Source organism: Sebastes umbrosus, chromosome 6, assembly GCF_015220745.1.
Source record: "Sebastes umbrosus isolate fSebUmb1 chromosome 6, fSebUmb1.pri, whole genome shotgun sequence".
NCBI lineage: Eukaryota > Metazoa > Chordata > Actinopteri > Perciformes > Sebastidae > Sebastes > Sebastes umbrosus.
Genome location: NC_051274.1, coordinates 5501680 through 5523017, shown reverse-complemented (window position 1 = coordinate 5523017; position 21338 = coordinate 5501680). Strand labels below are relative to the sequence as shown.

The window sequence follows — 21338 nt, the reverse complement described above, 5'->3', positions numbered from 1 at the left end:
GATCAGAGATCGTATGTGCTGTGACGTAAAGCTGAATTACGAGCAAGAGGACTGAAAAAAGAACTTCAGTCAGAGGTCGTATTCCAGTAGCACTGAGTCACAGAGATGGAATCACCTTCTCCTTTTGAATCATGAAAAATACAGAAAAACACACAGTAGACCAAAGGTAACATTAAAGCTGCAGTAGGCAGAATGTTTTTGGCATCTTTGGGGAAAAATTACATAATAACCTTTCAGCATATTGTAATTCAAGTGTTCTGAGAGAAAACTAGACTTCTGCACCTCCTCATGGCTCTGTTTACAGGCTTTAGAAAATCTAGCCTGTGACGGGAGACTTTGGCCAATCACAGGTAATTTCAGAGAGAGCATTCCTATTTGCTGTTCATTCAACGGAGGCAGCTGTCAACCACTCGCAAATTCCGATAAAATGGTCAAACTAAGTGGCGCTGATCAAATATGAATTAATATTCCGTTACTGTAATGTCTGTTTCTCGCCTCAAATGTTTTCAGAAACATCTTGTAGTGTACTGTTGAGCTGTAAAATGAGAAAGTTTGTGACGCGGCAGCCATGTTGAGATCAGTTGAGGAAATACCAAGCACCGCCCACCAGCCGGAGCACAGCCCATAGGAAAGCTCTCTCTTTGAAATGACCTGTGATTGGTCAAAGTCTCCCATCTCAGGCTAGATTTTCTAAAGCCTGAAAACAGAGCCATGAGGAGGTGCAGAAGTCTAGTTTTCTCTCAGAACACTTGAATTACAATATGCTGAAAGGCTATTATGGAATTTTTGCCCAATGATGCCAAAAATATTCTGTCTACTACAGGTTTAATGCCTGTTTCTCGCCTCAAATGTTTTCAGAAACATCTTGTAGTGTACTGTTTAGGTGTAAAATGAGAAGGCTGTGCTCCGGCTGGTGGGCGGTGCTTGGAATTTCCTCAACTGATCTCAACATGGCTGCTGGGTCACAAACTGTCTCATTTTACAGCTAAACAGTTCAATACAAGATCTTTCTGAAAACATTTAATGCGAGAAATAGGCATTAGTTACAGAATATTGATTCATATTTGATCAGCGCTGCCCAGTTTGACCGTTTGATCGGATTTTGCGAGTGATTGACAGCTGTTCAGAGACGGCAAAGCTCCAGCTCGGCTGATTGTTTGTTTTCCTCTGGTCTGTGAAATCCTGCAGATGCCAGTAGGAGCACCGGAGGACACAGAGGAACATGTTTTTTTTTCAGATTACCTGTCTCATGCACTACTGTCAGGATATAGTGAGCGTTTTATAAAAATATTTTCTTTAATCATATTTGCTCCAATTCTACCTACTGCAGCTTTAACAGGACGCAGTGTAAAGCAGGACAATTACAAGATAAAGTGTCCCGACAAGAGGGAAACCACTGTGTGTGTGTTAGCATTGCTATATTGGGCATCATGTCCTCTGTTGGGTCATCACTTGCCAACGTTGCTGCTTCACTGAAAAAAACATCATCACACTGTGAACATTTTATTTACTAGCTTGTTAAGATTGCATTTACAATGATAATTTTAGAAAGATTCAACAAAGATCCTTTGTACAGTTATTTTCAAGCAACATAAAATTGCAAATAAAGTATGTACAGAAACATTAGAATAATGTAAATAAATGTGTAATCAGTGACATATTTGTTTGTCCAGCTACACCAACATGCTGCAGTCATTAGCTGATTGACACGGGCTTTTAAACCACGTTATGGTACTAATGCTGAGTTTATACAATGTACACTTTGCTCAGATTGAGAGTGAATTTGATTAAAGGGAAATGATAACAATGCAAATATCCGCTGAGTCTTATAACTGAGAGATGTGAATTTACAGTGGCTGCGCTAGTGCCGAGGGATGAGACAGTTCCAACATTTGGAACCAGACTGCTTTTAAATAAATAAAAAAGGACTAAGTGTTCTGCCTAATGAATGCAGCATGTCGAGACAGATTCATGAAATGCTCGTCGAACCTTTTTTAACAGTCAAAAACAACAAGTTGTCAGTGAGGTTACGCTCAGCAATGAGAGTCATGAATACAAAACCTTTTATATACTATATTATCTCCATAAAAATAATCCAATTTAATTTATAGCATTACTCAGACATATCCTATCTCTTTTTTTCTGACATTGTTACAGTTCGTATGTACAAGAAATTAAAATATTCAGTAAAATATTGAAACGATCCCTTTGTTTACGTCATCCACAAACTGCTTACAGTACTTTTTTTGCTAACACTGCAACTTGAATGGACCAATCATTGTGCTTATTTTAATACCTACAGTAAATACAATGTAAAAACCAATTCCAAAAAAAAAAATCTAAATAATGTCTTAGTTAACAGAAGGGCAATCCTTCAACTAGTACATTTGAATTAATATATTAATAATTTAACAACCTGCCGACTCGGCTGCTTATTGACCAGCAGCCTCGTATGGTTTGCTTTAGCTTCCTTTGTCCTGATTCGGATTAGCTAGCTTCTGTTCATCTTCCCTCCGTTGCTCTCCCTGAAGATCAATGTAACACTTCCTGACGTGATCACATATAAATAAAACACACAAGCAGTTACGTCTAAAAAAAAAAAAAAAAAAAAAAATGGCATGCCACTGGTCCTTTAAATACTGTTCAATACGTAGGCTGGAATGCTTTTAGATTCTTTTAATACCTGATATAGTAGAAGTACGGGATAAAAACACTCCTTCCGGACACAATAAATAACTATCCTTCATATAGTGCAGTAATACAGTACTCACACTAAACCTACAGTAATTGCACACATGCAAAGGGCTGAAGACAGAGCAGGCCCCTCCGCCCCCCTATCATCCGTCTTTTCATCCATCCCTCTATCCCTACTTCCATCTCTCTGTCTATTCTTTGACTTTCTGCATCTATTCCGCCAGCCAACATACATGAACACCAGGGTATTCTACTTCAGTCGGGGTCCCAAACATTGAACCCTGGGGAACACCAGCCCAAACAGAGAAAGAGACATCTCTCTGGAGTTGCAGTCCGAGGCAAAACACCTGCGTTTAGGATGACAGTCAGCTATAGGTAGTTTGGTTAATCCAGTTAATAATAAAGAGCTCGGTTAGGAGTGTAATCGCCGTGGATGTCTTCTTGTGTGAGGCCTCAAGCTGGCATCACTTATGCTGAGAACATTTTGCACCGGTTGTTAAGTCATTCGTGCCAGCTTTGTGTAGACAGACAGCCAAAGCAGTAATACTTCTATCTGGGAGGATTCCCAGTACAGCAGGACGTGACTAGTCTTGAGCTTCAGGCTGCATCGGTCTCGCTGTAGGTGCTCCCTGGTAACTGTCATTGGTACAAGCCTGTACTTCGCACTGAAGAATCTAGTGGTATCCGTGGTGGAGTGATCTCTGTGTAACTGGGGCAGTGGGGTGGGGTGGGATGGGGTGGGGTGGGGGGGTGTCTCTTGGAAAGAAAGCGGCAAGACTTGCACTCTTTTGTTATTGTCATCTCTCATCATCTCTTCCTATTTCACATTTCTCTAAAGAGTTCTCTGAAGTGACGGTTTTCTTAGAGGTCTCCATCTGAGGGTGGCAAGCACAGCTTGAAGAGCCTGTTGGAAAAGAAAGACTTGAAATGAGGAGAATCCAACTTGTCTAAGAGCATAAATGGTGTCATGTACTGATGGCATGATGGGAAGAGGTGGCTGGAAGTGGTTTGATACAGTACCTTGGGAATGATGGAGGCATCTGGTCCATAACCTTGAGATTTTTAGCCGAGAGCTCAACTCTAGCACCCTGGGAAAAGAGAAAACATGATGCTATAAACTCTACAATGGAGAGGCGACCCCATGGGACCTTACTTCTGAAAAATATGTACAGTAGTCAACGGTGAGAGACAATTTTTTTTTTTTATCCCGTTTGAATTTCGCCATGAATCACACATATGATGTTTGTCAATTTAAAAGATCATTTTGCAAGTCAAGAAAGTCACAGTTTGTCGCAGTATCATTTAGCTCTACGACCATATTAGCAGTTAGCTAATTGCCCCAAATGGCTAAGCATCCAAACACCTACAATATCTAGAAATTCTTGCTGTAAGTCAGGGGATTTGATGTATTTGGGCAGGGTGATTAAGTATTATTATTTATAGACTTTCAAAAAGAATTGTACCGTAACAATATGACTACACCTTGTCAGCATTATCATTGACAAAGTTTTGTTGTCCATATAAATCATTCCAAGCAAATTGTATTTAAAAAAAATAACAAAAAAGTTAGTGAATATTTGGTTGTACATGTGTCTGATGTAATGCATTAAAGTGGAACACTTTACTTCAGTGCATCAAATATCAAACTTCAAAATTTCATGTGATTTTTGCATATATTTTCCATATTGTGATATACATCAAGAAAACCACACTATTGTATTGTAATACTGATTTCAATTATTATGCCCGGTCTTATAGTTCTTACCAAAGTCATTTCTACGGGACAAACTATGCAAAGTGCAAATAAACCACACTGAGTGGGGAGTTCATACACCCCCCCCCCCCCCCCCCCCCCCCCCCCCCCCCCCCCCCCCCCTCCCCTGAAGGATCTCAATTGCCCCTGAGCTTTACCTGTTTGCGCATTATATCCATGGTCTGCATGATGCAGCGCGGCATGAGGCCGTGGTTCCTGGCTAAGATCATCGCCTGCTCCAGTGTCACATTAAGGGTACACCTGCAAAGAACAAAAGTGTCAGAGCTGTGTGCACCTCTGTAACAAAGCTGGACACCTCCAAGTAGAAATGAACTGAAAGCAGTGAGGTGGTGAATGTCATCCACTCTGCACTGTGTTAATCTTTATTCCCGCTGACAGTCCAGTGGTACTACACAAGCAGTATAATAATGTCGGCGTGGTGCCTTGCTGACCTCTGCATTCCTGTTCCACACATGGTGATGTGACAGGCTCCCAGGCGGTTACACAGCTCGGAGGACACACACAGCACGCTGACACCCGACGGGTGGCCTTGGGCGTTCGGGCGCACGTTGACGTACGACTGCATTAGTCGACACAGGTCGTCCAGCGTGTTGAGGGGTCGCAGCAGCTGTGAGTAGGAGATGGTGAAGGTTGGAGAGGGTCAGCGGTTAAATGGACTTCTAACAAGAAGTCACAGAACAGTATGGGCAAAAGTGGCCATCTTACCAAGTCATTTAGACTACTATTAAGTGATAACTTCTTCCATTCTGGCAACTTTCTCAAGGCAAGTGACAATATATTATTAAAAAAAAAAAAGGAATACTGCAAAATGATATCAAGTAAATCAGAGAGAGATAAGCTTCACAAAAATAGTGAAAAACTTGATGTGTATTAGAAACAAGTGAAATGATCTCATACCACTTATATTCAATACTAGACTAAGTATTGACTTGTTAAGATGGTGCACCAGCAGAAATAGGGGGAAAACCATTCAAAATAACACAAAGAGGTTCAACTCTTTGTAGTGTTTCTTTTGAAAGACAATGAAAACCTGAGAATATGTTCTATTCAGTTTTAATCACTGGAATCTAGTTCAGCTACAGTCAGTTTGGGATACTAGAATTTTCTTTCTAATCTAATCTAATCATCGCTGATGTTCAAATGGAAGTAGTTTATAATGTTGAGGTTAGTTGGAGTTAATAGGAACTAATGGGAGGGGTTTCCAGTGGATGGAACGGGACACCAGTTCATCTTACTTTTGAAATGCTTGGTTGAAGGTCTCTAACTTCAAGGCCCAGTATCTGTGCTTGCATTTATATTCAGTCACAACATTATATAAAAAATGGACTTACGTACAAGAACAGGATATAAGTTACGAGAAAAAAAGACCACACAGAGTTATGTAACGTAGACAGCACAATCAATAAATGGGAAACGTATCAGTATAAGTGTATATTTACCTGGTCTATCTTCATTGCTGTGGTGTTCGAGTCTGTCTGGAGATTGGACTTCTCCAGATAGAAAGCCCTGTTGGGATAAAAACAGATCTAGTTTTAAAAACTCTCCATCTTGTTTGGAAATCTATAGATTTGTTCTGCTCTGACTCAGTCTGTGTGAGAGCTGAGTCATCTACAGTACTTCACTTTACAGTAGAATTTGCATCTTCTGCTACAGTACAGATTTTATCATTTATTGATGTTGCGTGAGTCATTTCCTGGGAATTAATATGCACATATAAGAAATCACAGCCATATTAATAGGCTATTAAAAACCACAAATATGTTACAGGGCAATAAATAATAACAATTAAAGCAAAATAAATAAATAAATAAATACATTTATATATGCAACTTTGTAACTTTCTAAATTGAAATTGCTACATGAAAGATTTTACAGTTCTTCAAATATATGTGAGGTTTTACTGTAAACATTTTATAAACATCTTATCGTGCATACGTGAGATCAAAAACATATGATGATCATGTTTATAATCCAAAATTAACATCCTTCACTGTATTTTGACTGTTAATTTGTTAACCAAATTAATATAAAAGGTGGTTTAATAAACCAGTCGAGCACGTTGCAAAATATTACACACGCTGTCTGTAAAAACTACACATGCTGATGTTACTGAACGAGCTGCTCATGTAGCACAACGAAATCCTGTTAGTCGATGTGGGACAGGTCTAGATAAATGATGCAGTTCTCACCTTGAAAAGTTCTAGACCTTGAAAATAGTAAATACAGCAGTGGACGCGTAGTTTCTGCTCATGCAGCACCACAGGGTGAACTCTCCCTTTAAGGTGAGAGATGTACTGAGTGCTAGTGAGTACGCCACTTGGGGGGCTGTGATGCAGTGGAGCATAGCGTACCTGAGTCTGCGGTAGTAGGCCTTAACCTTCTCTAGAGAGACGGCGTTGGTGCGCTGCTGGAACTCCTCCATGGCTGCGAAGTCCTGCTGGGACACTCCCTCCGGACGCTCCAGTGCTGGAACAAACCGGCAGGAAACACACATTTATATATCACATACTTTCATGCCCTGGAACTTTAACTCTCACATCTGCAATCCTCATCATGATACTAACATGAAAATCATTTGAATGTTAACCCTGAACTCCAAAATCCATCAAGATCCAACCAGCCTTAAACATAATCCTGACCTCGACTCTGAAATTATATTTTCTAAAAAGTGAGGATTGCCACAAATCTCCTGACTTTAGAGGATTTTCTATCCATATGAGGACATAAGGTGCTCACAGATGTGGCCCACAAACTCACACAAACTTCAGCATCTGCAATATCTTCGTACTTCCTCATAACCCCAACCTGCAGCACAGACTATTCTCCAGTAGGTGGCGATGTTCATCCACAGATCTACACACTGCTGAGTGGCTGTGAAGCTGTGTTGAACAATATGAGCTCTCTCATTGGGTTAGTGTTCCAACTGGCACTTGTCTGTGGAAAATGAATGGCTATTTGGCAGATGGGCCTGATGCAGAATGCTATCCATTCATACTGGGCCGGATGAGAGTGATGGAGAACTAGAAGGCGCATGGAAGAAATAAGGAGGACGCAAAGGTGGAGTATCTTAAATGGCCGATAAAAGGCTTCAATCTAACTTAATAAAAGCACATAAAGCTTTCAGGAAATTCGAATGTATGAGAGGCTCGCATAATGCACTGAGAGTGTTTTTTAAATGATGCACCATACATTATATAGTATACAGAAGTCCAGTTCATGTCCTCTGTGTTCAATACAACCCTCCCTAAATTTGGCTCCATTGACCCTAACAGATGATGAGCATTCAAATGAATTAAGTGAGTACTGAAAATTGTAAATCACCAACAATTGGCACAGAATGCTTGGTTAGACTCTTCTTTTGTTTTTTTAATCAGATAATGCGAAATTTAAATCATCATTTAAAACATAATTTTAGAAGAAGTTCTGGCTTAAATTAAAAATTCTTTATAAAACTATTGCTTTAGTACTCAGGTGTTTCAAAGGAACAACACCGAGCCCCTACTTGCCACTGTTGTGTAATGCTAGACTTAGGGCCTTTCTCAAACCGGACCGTGCCCACTCCCACTCTGTGAAGGAGTGAACTCAGTTTGTAGCGGCTGAATGAAGCACCCTTCTTTAAGGTGTAGGGTATAAATACAGCGGCAAGCTTTTGGACGAACTTCCCTCTTTACGGCGGAAACTGTCGTAACGTTTCCTAACCGTGGTTTTGTATCAAGTAGAGAGGAAGTGCAAAGGTTCACAGTATTAAGAATAAAAAGAATATGCAACATCTGTTTATGAGCTGTTTGGTTTTTGCAACAGTCCCTGTACAACACTTTAAAATCAAATGAACACGTCCACCGTTTTCTAGACTAGACAAAGGTAGATTTGATCATAAATACAAAGTAACCTTAAGTTGTTAACGTCTGTACGGCAATATTAAATGTCTATCTTAGTTTGAGCAGTTTCCGTTTGTACTGGTAGTTGCACGTAACTTACTTTGTACAGACAGTTTTCCGTGAGGAACAAACACAAAACGGTGTTACACATCGTCTGTAAGGGCAGCTGGTTAAGCCGGCATCGATGCAGGCTCGCTGTTGGAGGGTTTTATAACCCACTTCCACTCCCTGCTAATTGGTTTAGGGTGGCCCTTAATATGGCGGACGCTCCACAAAAACGCGCAAACGGTGTGGAAGTGGATAGGCAGAGGGTGTGTGGGGTGGTTTGAGAAAGGCCCTTATTGATCTACACCCTGGACTACACCATTTTTTCTGTCCCAGTCTTACCCTTGGTGAAGAGGACGGTGTGGAGTTTGAGGCTGCCTCCGTTCTGCAGCCGAGTGGGCAGCTCACTGAAGTGACAGCTGTCCAGGTACAGGGTGACCCTCAGGGCCTGCCGGCTGCCCTCCACCTGGTAACACACTGGTGTGTCTGCAAGACAAAAGACACAGACCAGAGAGACATTAAAGGGGAACTACAGACATTTTCAAAATTCATACATGTTATTCTTATGGTCTAAGACAGCCCAAAATATATTAGTGAACATGAACAACTCTCTCCCAAATCTAAAAACTAGAGTGCTAAAACTCAAACTTGTGATGACATTCTGTGGGTCCACAAAATCAGTCTCCCATTCATTATCTTTGGAGCAGCTCCAGACTTTCTACCCTATGACACCACAAGTTTGAGACTTACTCTACGAGAGAGGAGCTCATGTTCACAAATATTAATTGAGCTTTCCGAGGCCATGGAAATAACAGATTGGAATTCCTCATTGAGGTGGTGTTCCCCTTTAACAAGACTGCATTATTAGCATTTTGGCTGTCTGAGCAACTCAACACATGAAAATGTGAGTACATAAAAGGGAAGTTTCACAGTGAACAGAGTAATGACATCTCGTGTATCGTGCTCTGTCACTATGAATGTGTATTAACGTCTAGATTTGCCACAGTCAGAAGTTCAGGTTTCCCAATGCCATTAAACGTACTAGTACAGCTATATTAGTGAGTATCATCGATCATTTCAAATAGTTTACCAAGCAGGATTTCACAAAACCACCATCACCGCAGTCGTATCAGAAACTCCATCCTGCCAGAACTGAATGTGGAAAACTCATTGTGTCTCCAGCGTTGCCTTAGTTTTGCTTCGACACTGCCACATAGTGCACAGTAATGGAAAAGAAAATGACACAAGTCTATTTAAATATAACAGCAGTAATTACCTGGGTGTTAGTCATGTTGGGGAAATCTAAAAGACACATACTGTTATGTCTGTTCGCTGTTTTTAACGTAGCAGCTACCGGCCAACACACTGATGGGAGGAGATTCTTTTTAAAGCAACAGAATAAAAACCTTTTACAGTTACACTTAAACAAATTTGTCATTAATAGGGCTGTCAAAGTTAACGAGATAATAACGCAGATTAATTTTAACGCCGCTAATTTATTCAACGCATTAACGCAATCGATCTTCCGGTGGTTGTGCCACGCTCAGTTTTATAGCTAGAGTGAAGATACTGTAACTATAAAACCTAAGGAATCCGTTGGTACCAAGCTAGCTCACCACGAAGGAGATAAAATAACGCTCCAAACTTATGCTAAATTTTGGCGAGGAAAAACTGCCATGGCCATTTTCAAATTGGAAACTTGATTTCCAATAATAAATACATACATACATTTGCATAAAGCAAGCATATTTGCCCACTCCCATGTTGATAAGAGTATTAAATACTTGACAAATCTACCTTTAAGGTACATTTTTAACAGATAAAAAAAAAAGTGCAAATAATCACGATTAACTCTGGACAATCATGCGGTTAATCGTGATTAAATATTTGAATAGATTGACAGCCCTAGTCATTACTGTAACCCTTTCTAAACCTACAAGAAATACACGACTAGTAATCATTTACAACTTTAACCCCACATGTGCAGCTCTTAGAAAATGGAAAGGATGACCTTTACAGAGCAACCTCTAGGGTCAGCGCTCTCTGCTAGAGAACCCATCAAGCCATAATCCTGTGGAATTGGCTGTGATGCTTCAGGCTGAACTCTGGGGCCTCAGACTCTGCGCTGCTTACATGATTCTACCAACAGCTCCCAGCTTGCTCAAGATGCTATTAGCAAATCAATACCGTCCAATGGACGCTGCCGCCACAAACCATCTGCCTGCACTGCAGCAGTCTGAGCAGAATATGCAACCTAAGCCAAGCACTTTGGTTAAAAACTGCTTTTTCTTTTTTACATCAAAGTGTAGGAGATTGGGCCTGCACACTGACCAAATCAATATGTGCATGCATTGGTTTGCATGTTCGTGCAAAATATATGCATGCCATGTGTACACTAAATAGTTTCTGCTGCTGAGCGTGAACCTAGAATAGCAAAAATCCCTGCTTCATCCATCGCTTTGCCTCTTAAAATGGGAAGTGCATGTTGTGCTTTTCCTTTGAGCGGCAATCTCTGCTGGCCATATTGAGGCAGCTGAAAAGAGAACTGATTCAGCATGCAGTCGTCCTTTGTATCTGCTGGCTTTAAGGCTTCTGGTGGCCAGGAGCACCTTCAGTGAATACAGACACTGAGGTTATTAAAGGCACAAATACGCCCAGGTCATGTTAAGATGCTCACACTATGAACAACCTGCGGTGCATCTTCAGTTCAAACTACTGCAGTACACTATTGTATTCGAATGCTTACTCTGAAATAAATGTTCCGACCTTGAAGTCGGTTTGGCGGGACAGAAGGAATGCAAAACCACAAAATCAATTTGCCGTTTTTTGTGCAGCAGAATATTACATAGTTTAAATGAAGCCCCTCACAGCCTGTCAGGGAAGGGACCCTCTTATCTGTAACACAAGGACAACGAGGACTTTAAGAGACTGCATGCTGTGCCCTTGTTTAAGATGATTTATGAAGCCATTATAGTGTTGTTTTAGCTCCCTATTCAGTCGCTCTCCACTGAAAGGAAAATGAAATCTGCAATGATAAAATGGCAATTTCGCCCTCAATGGCTACCATACATCCGCATAATGGAACGCTATTCAGAGTTGGTCGAACCATACAGCTGCTCATTAGCAGCAGTGTGGTTTGAATGAGCAAAGTCAGTCTTTGTTGATGGAGTCTCTTACTTGCGACGAGACACTCATCCTCCAGTTGCCTGAAGAACACAGTGACTTTGTCCAAATCCAACAGGGCCGCCTTGGTGTCCTCCAGCATGGTCCGCTCCTCTTTCTGCCAGTGGAGAAAAAGAAAGGCTCAGAAGTCGCACCGGGAGGAGAGTTTTGATAGTTAGAAGCCATGCAGTAGGGGACAGCTGCGTGGCTAGAGAGGACACATGGACACAAAAGTGGATGCAACGGGACAGCTGCTACTGTATATCTTGACGCTGACTTAAAAATGCTTCAGGTAGGACTTTTATCTTAATTAGCACTCCGATGGCCCACCTGCGGGCCCGGCTGCTATTCTGTCTTTCAGAGGTTATAGTGGGCTCAGTTTTCAAGCTAGAGTGATGATACTGTTATCATATGAACGCTAAATAACGCTACGAAATTATGTTAAATATTGGCGAGGAAAAACTGGCGTGGCGATTTTTAAAAGGGGTCCCTTGACCTCTGACCTCAAGATATGTGAATGAAAATGGGTTCTCTGGGTACCCACGAGTCTCCTCTTTACAGACATGCCCACTTTATGATAATCACATGCAGTTTGGGGCAAAACTGCAATGTGCAGTGTTTTTCATGCAGTATAAATGTGTTATTTGAATATTTCTGCTTACTCGGGTCTCTAAACAGTCTTGGAATTGCATAAATTGGGTATGACTGTAAAGCTGAGACTCTTGTGGATCCAATCATGTGTGATGATTTTAGTCCCCATAGGAGCCAATTCATTGTAGATTGTAGATTGACAATAAGGGGTTTCTGAGCAGTTTCCAGAACAGAAGTGCTCGCCATCCAATCGCCAAAAATTGCAATTCTTGCAGAAATCTCCAAATGTCAAAAGCTTTTTATACCAAATTACAGCATGGCTTTTTCTATGGTGTTCCTCAAGGTCTTGGTGTCTTAATGTTGTATTTTTGAGGGATTATTGATCATTTTTATCAATTCTAGAGTGGTAAAAAATGGTTAAATTTAGCACCAAATCTGTGTAACAAATGGTTCAACCCAAAAATGCAACAATTTATGAGACATAATAGAGCACGGGAATGACCATCATATACTTCTATCATAATGTTCTAAGCCCTTATACATTTTCACAATTTATTTTAATTCATTCATTCACTTATTAATTAATTCGTCTTTCTTATTAATGACTAGAACAACTTGACACAGAGTGCTGAGCTGCATCTCAAATTAATCATCAGGTTACCAGCTTTCAGATGCTGTATACTACTGCTACGTGACATCTACTGTTGACTTTTGAACATCCCCTGTCCCCCACCCCTACCACTCTAAAAAAAAGACAACAGAATGGTAAGGGGATAAAAAGAACTGCATGCAACTTATGAAGCTACATCACAAAGTGGAGCTGCATTAGAAAACCCATCAGTTTGCACCTTCTAGTCAAATGAAAACAGAAAATCTGTCCTCACCAGGTGTGGCGCTAGTGTGGACTGGAAGTGCAGCAGCACGCCAATGACCGATATCTGCTCCAGCCACTTGCGGCTGGTCTCCTTGCCGTCTTCCTGGTACTCTCCGGCGTTGTTGAACCGCGACCGCAGCGCCGCCAGCAGCTGCTCCGCCAGCGTGCACAGGGCGCCCGTCGCCGCCTGGCAGAAGATCACATCCCGTCGCAGCTGCAGAGAAGTGTCTGGTGTTGGGGAGGAGAGAGAGAGGAATTTTGATGTCAGAGAGTGATGGAGGGAGTTCACGGGTACAAAGGGGAAGATTATGGGGAAGGTCAGTGGGCAGAAGGCATCCCAACCTCCCACTGTAACCTTCCTCATTACACGTGTCCTGGAGTTGCTCCGATACATAAACTTTATTCCATTAGCCAGGATCCCCCAAGAGGATATCTCCTGTTAACTAGCACCATATGCCACTGAGCACAGTTCAAAGTGACTGGAGCATCATGTGCTTTGACACCAACCCTCATCCCTGAACAAACACACAGAACAACTGGCCTCAATCTGGAAATGAGCCTGATCTGGAAAATAAATGCTGAAGACTTATTAGATCTATTTGATTATACCGGAAACTAAATAAATTTAAACATCTGCTTCTTTATCTTCAGTAATACAGCAGATCAGAGCTCATTTTGGCAGCTATTTTAGGTTTAGTCTTAAAACGAAAAATCATTATTAGTCTTAGTCACATTTTAGTCATTTTTATCATTCATAGTTTTAGTCGACGACAACTCAAAACATTTTAGTCCAGTTTTAGTCACCGAAAAGTCATTTAATTTTAGTCAAAATGTTTTCTTTCTTGATTTTTCAGCTATTTTTTAAAAATGTAATCTTAGTCCTGTTTAGTCATCAGAATTTAATTTTAGTCAAATTTATTTCACATAAAAATTGCATCTTATCATTATCTGATGGTTCATGAGAGCCAATCCGCCCACCGACATAAAAATATGTCGGAACCCGACCCGACGCGACACGCAAACCGCCAACTTTATGCATTATAGTAGCACAATTGTCAGGTCTGAGGTGTGAGACAACAAGATAGAAGTGGACTGAGAGCAGCCGCCACAGCGCAGTGTGTGTGTAGGTGTGTGTGTGTGTGTTTGAGACAGAGAGAGAGAGACAGAGAGAGGGGAAGAGAAGGTGGAAGGTGACAAAAATACAGAGAGATTTTTAGAAGTTTTTATGTTTTTAAACTATATTTTAGTCTCGTCTTTTTTTGTCAACGATATTGCATGTTTGATATTGATATCGTTACCGGTCAGTGTTTAATGACGTCAGTGTTTAATGACGTCGGTGCCGTCTCTTCATCAGCATTGTTAACAAAATGAACACTGCAGCAGATGTGAAACGAATACATACTCGGTATAGGGCTATTATATTAGGTTGTTCATTATTAATACAAAAGTGGAAATGCCTTGTTTCAAAGCTAATGTGGCAAACTGAAAGAAACAAACAAAATAGAAATTATAACCACTAAATGTTAAGAACTGTATTCTTGACATTTTAAATACATATTTTTGTTATAATTCAATAACCTCTGAATGTGTTTTAAGGAGCTGCAGATGTCCTGGTGTAGAACTGGCTGTATTATATGTTCACATGATGGATGATCTCATTTGCAAAGTGCTCTAAACTGTTGGAATCATTTAAAATACTCCAGTTATGAGACGTTTCCTGCTGCTTGAGCCTGAATTCTGCTGAGTGATTGCACGGCCTGTCTTGATAACTCCTCTGGTAATTTTATGGAAAATTAAGAGCTGGCTTTTATCTAGTTTGACTCACTCTGAATATGAACTGGTTTCTATTTAATGCCGACATGTTACTCTACCTGTGCACTTCAGCAGAGCCAGGAGGAGCTGGTTCTTCCCATCTGTAGAGGCAGAAGGAAAACAAGATGGGATGGCTGATTGTAACGGTATACGATCACGTGTGCTGTACGTGTGTGCATGTGTGTTCCACTAACCGTCCACGAATCTCTGCAGGCTCTCCACCAGGGTTTTGATAGAGTTGGGCAGGTTCCAAGGGTCCTCCTGGATGTTCTTGCGGATAATGTGATGACAATGCAACGTCCAGTCTTCTGTTTGGCGGAACTCTGTTCACATAAAATCCAGGAAAGTGTGAGTGTGTGTATCTGTTGTATAACAGATGTATTAACAGTAGCATGACGACACACCCTCTCAGCTTTCTAGCAGTAAACACACACACACACACACACACATATGAAGAATACATACCTGGTTGGCTGAGGTCAGAGTAAAAGTGCTTGGTTTCCTCACAGGCCTTGGTCATAACATTTCCTTTGAGTAGGCAGTTGATGGAGTCAACCTAAAAGCACACACGCAGAAAGATTATCAGGTAATCATCCGCCCACATATTCTACACCTTTCTTCCTTTCTTCCACCAACTACCTCCTTTCTTTCCGTGTCATTCAAACAAACACACATGCTGACAAACACTCTGCGATAGCTTCTGGCAAGGGTCTTCATTAACAACAACAAGGCTTGTGTTTGCAGCCCCCCCCCCCGAGCTGCTGTTTACATATGGAAGGAACTATAGCAGCGAGAGCAGCCCACGGGGGCGGCCAAAGGACATCAAATGCTGGTAAGAGGAGATGAAAAGATGGATGGATGTCTTTAACGGAGTCCACGTATCAGTGCAAGACTGTGTGTGTGTGTGTGTGTGTGTGTGTGTGTGTGTGTGAGGAGAAAGAGAGAACGGAGAGAAAGAAAGGAGGTCAAGTGAAAAATGAGAGAGAAAACCAGGATCCTGACCAGAGGACAGAGAGCTCCTGGAGGTAACTCAGCCCAGATGTTGACTGATTACTATCACAATCATCTGTTCCAAATGGTTTGCCGGTGGTGGTGGTGGAGATGGGGGTATAACACTGATGTGTGTGTGTGTGTTCTTGTTTCACTTTCTCTCAGTTTTAAATCTTTTGGCTGAGTTTAAAGTTAGGCAGTCCTCAGTTAGTTGGTTCTTCCGAGGTGTAGATGGGGAACAAAGATTACTGTCATTTTTTGTTAAAATTAGAAGTTAGGGTTCGGGGAAGCGGTTAAGGACGCTCTACAACACAAAACTTCCCAACATCTCCAAACTGAACCCCGGAACTAACCTGGTTGAAAAGGTGCTCGAGGCAGCCGTGCAGCTTGTCCTGTTTGTCCGAGGGAATCCTCATGTCGCACGGCAGCTCATCTCCTAGCGGCCGGAAAGCACCAAACAGAAAGTTGAGGAGAAATCACACATTGGGACGCCAGCGTTCATTTTTATTTGACCATCTGCACTTATTAAACTTTTTTTTTTTCTCGATGCATTTGTTTTAATGACAGGATGAAAGCTGCTAAATCCTTTCAATAGAATGACTCATTGTGGACTATCTAAGACTTAATGCTGTAAAAACAAAGTGATAAACAGCAGCGGACACATACTTGGCTCACAGAATAAAGAATGTGGCTGCGGGGTTGTGAAATGTTGTGTCTACAATATCTGACCACAGTCGCCGCCAAGAAATATCTGCAGCATTTTTTTGTTTAGGCGTGCTGAAAGCGTGACATATGATCAACGTTATCACAAACTAAAGAGGATGCACAAGTTGGCAACTACTGAAACGAAACATCCATTATTTCTTGTCTTTGTTTGACACTCAGTAAGCATGTATTTACTTCGGTCTAGCTCATGTTGTTTATGTTAAATTCACTTTACAATGTTGTCTGTTTGGTAAGGGACACATTTGGCTCTTTACTAGGGCTGTCAATCAATTCAAATATTTAATCACGATTAATCGTAAGATTGTCCATAGTTAATTGTGATTAATCACACTTTTTTTATTCTGTTCAAAATGTACCTTAAGGGGAGATTTGTCAAGTAATTAATATTCTCATCAACATCGGCGTGGGCAAATATGCTGCTTTACGCAAATGTATATATATATATTTATTATTGGAAATCAATTAACAACACAAAACAATGACAAATATTGTCCAGAAACCCTCACAGGTACTGCATTTAGCATAAAAAATATGCTCCAATCATAACATGGAAAACTGCAGCCCAACAGGCAACAACAGCTGTCAGTGTGTCAGTGTGCTGACTTGACTATGACTTGTCCAAAACTGCATGGAATTATCATAAAGTGGGCATGTCTGTAAAGGGGAGACTTGTGGGTACCCATAGAACCCATTTTCATTCACATATCTTGAGGTCAGAGGTCAAGGGACCCCTTTGAAAATGGCCAAGCCAGTTTTTCGTCGCCAAAATTTGGCGTAAGTTTGGAGCGTTATTTAGCCGCTGGTTGGTACTAATGGATTCCTTAAGTCGGATTTTTAAGATTAATTAAAAATCGCAAGTTGCATTAATGCATTGAAGAAATTAGAGGCATTAAAACAAATTTGCATTAACTTATCACGTTAACTTTGACAGCCCTACTCTTTACCCAACGTTGGATCTGAAATGATAATTGTTTCACATGCAATCCAATGTGCTGGAGTACGAAACAATAGAAAATGCGTCACTGGAGATGAAAGGACAGATATTCTAGCGAGAGCTCCTGTGGATACAAAACATTAAAAATGCACTAACTATGTTTACAGATGGACAGACAAGTTACATTTCCTTTCTTTCCTTTACCTGATCCCATCTCATCACTCCCCAGGTAAGAGCTGTTGCTTCGCACGCTGGTGTAGGACAGGACCGAATCTCTGTTGCTGTTGCATTCACTGTAATAAAGCACACACACAAATGCACACAGCTTTAAAATGCACAATAAAGCAAAGGGTTCATTCCGTTCAGAAACCACAGAGAGGATTTGGAAAGCTGCGTCTTGTAATTACGCTGCCAAATAATCCTTCTGATTGTAAATGCCTTCTCTGATTTACAGTATGTCAGACCAGAGGTAATTAAATGTTTCACACAGCAACAACCGCCACTGGTTTACACAGAGAAGCATTCAGTAAACTGTCGCTGCATTAGACTCCCAAACATTTGACATTTGATAATAAGCGTGTACATTAGACCTAAACACTGAAATTGAGCTCACCTATTCACAAAAACACATTTCTAAACACACATGTGCCAGTGTTTTGCAGCTCAGTTTTCAGTGTATTCCTTCACATCCATGTGTGCAGAGAACTTCAACCTGCCTGAGACGGTTTTGTAAAATGGCATGGTCTGGTATTTACAGTCAAACGTCTACGTGATTCAACATGATTACCGGGAGCATGTGGAAGATTTATGTGGCTCAAATTATACATCGCTTCAAGTGAGCACGCTCGCGATCCCCTCAGAGGAGCTCTGAATGATTCACAAGCTGAATTACCATGACCAATGGCCTACGAGCCACTACGAGCTACAAAACAACAACACTGGCTTTGTCTTCCTTCGCTGTATCTCGGTTTGGCTGGATGACAGTGTGGTGGAATAGGGGGTGGCTATCACCTGCCGGGTTATTCTGTGGTCCCTAATGTGTGTGTATGTGTGTGTGAATGTGTGTTTGTAGTGGTGGTGGTGGTGGGGGGGATTGGCTACCTCTGAGCTGTGAACAATTATGGGGAGAGGGCTAATAGGACCATCTTTTAGTAGTTTGGCTTGAATTCTCCGCTGGCTTTTATTCACATACACTGTGTTACACTCATTCTAATATGTGTGTATGCAACACCAGGAAATCCAAGTTTTTGTCTTTGTACTCTCTCCCTCCACTCCGTCTAATCATACTGTATTCAGGCCTCCCATTGCTTTTCTCTTTATTTGTTGCCTAATATACAAACAATTCCCTCTCTCCCTATGTGTCCCGTATTATTCCACTTCTGGCTATCTGCTTCTACATAGGTAAGTGTGTTTTTTTCCCGGATGAATTCACAGACATACACACTCTCTGTCACACAGACACAAACACAAGGTGATTTCTAAATTTAGCCACACACCTCCTGCCAAAAGTGTGAGCACCACTGTGACAATTATCCTGCCTATAGTAGCGGATCTGGCTAAACCTACACCATAAACACACACACTCACACACATATGATAGCACAATGGGATCCCAGTGAAAACTCATCAACGGCCTCCTTTGAGGTTGCTTCTTAAATTGTATCCATTTGCATAAAGTCTATATGTAGTATTCACACTGAAAACATGACATTAATGAAGGATACTAAAACGCCAGCATGCACACTAAAACCACTTGAATTTTGAGTGTGGTGTTAAAGGAGATATTGGAGACAAAGAAAAAATACAAAAATCAAATAATTGGAAACAAATTTTACTTCCACACTGTGTTTAAAGGTATAATGTGTTACATTTGTCACCGCGTTCAAAGTTGGCCCTTCCTCCTCGACTTAACAAGTGAGGGAGGGAGAGAGAGAGCAGCGACGGTCGAGCAAGCTATAGAGTGAATGAAGAGAGGGAACGGCGTTAGTGAGAACAAAGCAGCGAATCGTAGAAAATAAAACGATATTTTCTGACTGTTTTGCGGCAGTTACATTCTAAAGTACAAATAAACATGACCACAACTGCGCATAACCCTTTATGATGGTTCCGCATTGCCGGATTTTGAGTGAATGCAGCCGAAGGGTAGGCTTCTGTCCAATAGCTCAGTGCTGCTCTCGGTCAGGGGGGGGGGGAACGATGACGACACTGTAACGGCAACGGGACAAGATTTTGGTATCGGAGGCGTTCTGGTTTCCGATTGTATTTCAGGTAGTATTGACCAATCACGTTTGAGCAGGCTTTGGTTGAAAGCAGGTAAACAGTCCATGTGGAGAGCAAAAGAAGCAGAACGCAAAGGCTGAAATTGTTGAAACCCATCAGCTATCGTCGTTGATTGATTTATCATTTTATTGGTTTAAAATTAGCTTGTAAACTGGCTATTTATGAAACAATCCAGTCGTACACATTGTCTCTCAACTCAAACTCTAGTCTTGTATCTCAAGTTGCTACACCGGAACCCAGAGGGTTGTCCGTCGTCAGACCAATAGCTGATGGGTTCCGAGATCGATTGATGTATAATGCTTGTGCCTCGGTATCAAGATGCTGAGAAAGCGTGACAAAGCGGCGGTATTCGATGACCTGAACGGGCTGCACACCCTGCGCTCTGTTATTAGGCTAGGGGTTTACGTGGGGCCAAAAGGCTGTTCACTGAAGCCCAGAAATGTCCTGAACACAGCAAAATAAGCGGAAACAGAAAATCCAGGCAGAGGGCTACAGAGTCTCTGTAGATACAGACACCACCACACACTTCTAGTGGCTCATAAGTGATGATTCAGAGGGATTGTTTTTGTATCAGCCTATACATTGTTTTTTTAGGAAATTCTTGCATATTATACCCTTAAGATGGAATGTGTTATGTCTAGAAATTAAGGTTCAGAAAGTGTAATATCTTGAGCAAGCTGGTTTGCCAAAGGAAGCTAAGAAAAAACGACAGTCTGTATTGGATTGATTTTGAGGAGGCTCCTGTTTACAGAAACAGAAGAGATGAATAGGACTATTTGAAATGTTAAGTGAATAAGGAAGATCAATCACAGGTTGTCACTTGAGATGCATTCTGATGTCTGGAGGGAACTGTAATCTGTTTCAGCTGGATCTGGACACACTCGACAAAAGGGCTTAACTGGGTCATGCACTGATACGGGAGCCAAAAGATTTATGACAGACACAGTGTACCAGAGTTTAGAACAAACACTACTCGATCATTACTTCTTCACACACTCTTCTCTCCTTAATTCGTTCTGTATTTTTCCGTCTTTGACCCCCTGTGTCTGCGTGACGTATGTGTGTCTATTTTGTTCTTGTTCTCACATTATGTTCCTCACAAACTGTACTCAGCCGGTGACCTCCGACTGTTGAGCTTTGCCGTGGCCTGTCACCACCTCAGGCTTTAATGTCGGATTCTCTCAGCAAGACTCGACAAAAAAAAAAGATTCACCACCCACCTCTGAAACACAGTAGCATTTTTCATCACATGTGGGATGATTCATCCACATTCACTGTGCGGCCTAATACTGCTACCTTGAACAGAGGGTTTTTTTCTTTCCGCTGTGCTTCAAAATCCTGAGTAAACACCTCATCGTGTGTGTGTGTGTGTGTGTGTGAACCACACATACAACAGCCTACATTTCTCTTTTACATTTTATTGCGATGAGGTAGTCACGTTTCACATGGCGTGGCCGGGGCCTTAATGACAGAGTGGGCGAGGAGGCCGCGCCCCAAACATTTGGCTCTATTATACACCAGCCCACCACACCAACAACCAATAACTACATCTTAGTGGGTGGTGGAGGGTGGGGCTCA

General features: G+C 41.4%; 1 protein-coding gene across 3 annotated transcripts in view; it reads right to left on the bottom strand.

The window, feature by feature from the left end:
- Positions 1–1490: 1490 nt before the first annotated feature.
- Positions 1491–21338, bottom strand: part of prex1 (phosphatidylinositol-3,4,5-trisphosphate-dependent Rac exchange factor 1) — a 110262-nt gene continuing 90414 nt past the window's right edge. The window contains exons 27-41 of one of the 3 annotated variants that reach the window (XM_037774117.1): positions 17685–17773; positions 16174–16256; positions 15296–15386; positions 15025–15153; positions 14890–14931; positions 13029–13246; positions 11569–11671; positions 8734–8877; positions 6820–6934; positions 5908–5974; positions 5704–5748; positions 4900–5075; positions 4606–4708; positions 3715–3782; positions 1491–3598 (exon numbers count right to left, since the gene is read on the bottom strand). In XM_037774117.1, coding sequence (XP_037630045.1) covers positions 3556–3598; positions 3715–3782; positions 4606–4708; positions 4900–5075; positions 5704–5748; positions 5908–5974; positions 6820–6934; positions 8734–8877; positions 11569–11671; positions 13029–13246; positions 14890–14931; positions 15025–15153; positions 15296–15386; positions 16174–16256; positions 17685–17773 — 1516 coding nt within the window. In that variant the 3' untranslated portion in view covers positions 1491–3555. Of the gene's footprint in view, positions 3599–3714; positions 3783–4605; positions 4709–4899; positions 5076–5703; positions 5754–5907; positions 5975–6819; positions 6935–8733; positions 8878–11568; positions 11672–13028; positions 13247–14889; positions 14932–15024; positions 15154–15295; positions 15387–16173; positions 16257–17684; positions 17774–21338 lie in introns of those variants that run through there. The other 2 variants (XM_037774118.1, XM_037774119.1) reach the window with 2 other exon arrangements.